At 54.1% G+C, this 1,928-nt stretch overlaps 1 protein-coding gene across 1 annotated transcript; it reads left to right on the top strand.

The window, feature by feature from the left end:
- The first annotated feature begins 520 nt into the window (after positions 1–520).
- On the top strand, positions 521–1,426 carry LOC147226412 (odorant receptor 131-2-like). The gene has a single exon (XM_086160722.1). It carries the CDS (start codon positions 578–580, stop codon positions 1,424–1,426), a length of 849 nt encoding a protein of 282 aa, XP_086016848.1. The 5' UTR covers positions 521–577.
- Positions 1,427–1,928: the final 502 nt, after the last annotated feature.

Raw genomic sequence — 1,928 nt, 5'->3', positions numbered from 1 at the left:
CACATGGGAAAAAGGTGCAGGCGGAAGTGACAAATTTTCAAATGAAACACACTCAGAAGACGGATGAAAGTAAAACACACAATTCGATAACAAACACACTCTTCATTTGCGATCCGATACCCCAGAGGAACGGGCCGCCGCCACGACGCCAGGCTCGGAGGTAAGACGGGTAAACTAACTGATTCGTGGACGATGGGGAATGATGTCATATCGGCGCTTCGGCTGACGTGACATCATGTGATTTCACGTTTTCGGATCGGTGAGCGCGACGCCGTAGGAAAGGGGGCGTGGAGGCTGAGCACATATACCACGGGTGAAGCCGGGCGAGCCTCCGCAGACCCATGAGGACGGAGCGCAGTCGCTCACCGGGGAAATGTGCGCGCGCTGAACGCCGGCGCCTTCCACCATGACCCGCTGTCACTCAGCCGCGGAGAAAGGAAACAAAAGAATCGCTCTGGTTCTGTGGTTGGCGTTAAACGCCGCCTTCGAAGGCCTCTCCGATATGTTCGGGGTCGATCGCTCTCGGGTCAACGCCACCGCCGAGCATCAGTTGTTGGACGTATTGGAAATCGCGTTGATGGCGTTCCCGATCGTGCTCTGCTGCTGCGCGTTCGTCGCCGTCAACGGCACCATGCTGTTCACCCTGCGGAGCAAACCGGTGTTCCGTGAAACATCCCGTTACGTCTTTCTCTTCAACCTCCTCTTCGCCGACACGGCGCACCTGGCCATGAGCCAGACGCTGTACCTGCTGACAGCGTGCCGGCTGACGCTGACCTATCCCGCGTGCGGTGTTCTTGTCATGCTCACCAGCCTGCTGAACCAAATCTCCCCGCTGACGCTGGCGGCGATGTCCGTGGAGAGGTACGTGGCGGTGTGCTACCCGCTGAGACACGCCGCCATCAGCGCCGGCGGGAGCACGGGAGCCGCCGTCGGCGCCGTCTGGGCCTTCGGGTGTTTCGGCGTCCTCCTCCGCGTGTTGCTGCTGCTCCAGTTTCCCTTCGAGGAGCTGGAGAGCCTGCAGATGGCGACCCTCTGCAACTCGCCGGTTCTGTTTCAAATGCAAGCCACCGTCGATTTTGAGAAAGCCTACACCTGCGTTCTGTTCGTTTCGGCGGGCGCGACCGTCGTCTCCAGTTACATCGGCGTGATGATGGCGGCCAGGTCGGCCTCGACGGACAGGGCCTCGGCGCTGAAGGCTCGCAACACGCTGCTGCTGCACCTGGTGCAGCTGGCGCTCAGCCTCTCCTCTACCGTTCTCAACCCGGTGACCGTCATGGTCGCCAAGATGGTGAGCAGGACCACATTCGTGCGAGTCCAGACGTTCCTCTACGTGCTTCTGTCCCTTTTCCCCAGGTGTCTCAGCTCCTTCATCTACGGCTTCCGAGACCGGACCTTCCGATCCGTCTTCCTGTACCACCTCTGCTGATCCCACCCCATCCAAAGACGGCTCATATTTACATTTTTCATTTCATAAAACACAATGTCCAGACGTTAAATGTGAGTTGTTGTTGTCACGGGGATAGAGCTGTTCATCTTTTAAGGGGAGACTTTGAAATTTCCACGCTAAACCTTTCATAATCAGCGATGTCGATATTTACTGCATCATGTGCAACCGATCGCATTCACAGAACTGGCCCGCTAGGCAGTAGGGGTAAAAGTACATTTATAACGATTATAAGTTTTTAATTAATTAAACGATCACATTTATTAAAATGCAAAGCGACACCCGAACTATAAATGATGATACCAAAAAAGCCCCCCCACTTCCCGCGGCTGCTGGGTTTCTGTGGGGCGGAGGACAAATTTATCGACATGACCCCTTGTTGTATTTACAATTTAATACTATTCTTGTCAATTATTCACTTATTCACAGGATTTTTATTCTTTGTGTTACAAGATTTGTATTGTATATCAGATTTTTTTACATT

This window comes from Fistularia commersonii, chromosome 15 (assembly GCF_037954325.1).
Source record: "Fistularia commersonii isolate RoL2024-O1a breed Wild chromosome 15, RoL_Fcom_v1.0, whole genome shotgun sequence".
Taxonomy (NCBI): domain Eukaryota; kingdom Metazoa; phylum Chordata; class Actinopteri; order Syngnathiformes; family Fistulariidae; genus Fistularia; species Fistularia commersonii.
This window is presented reverse-complemented; position numbering and strand designations above follow the sequence as displayed.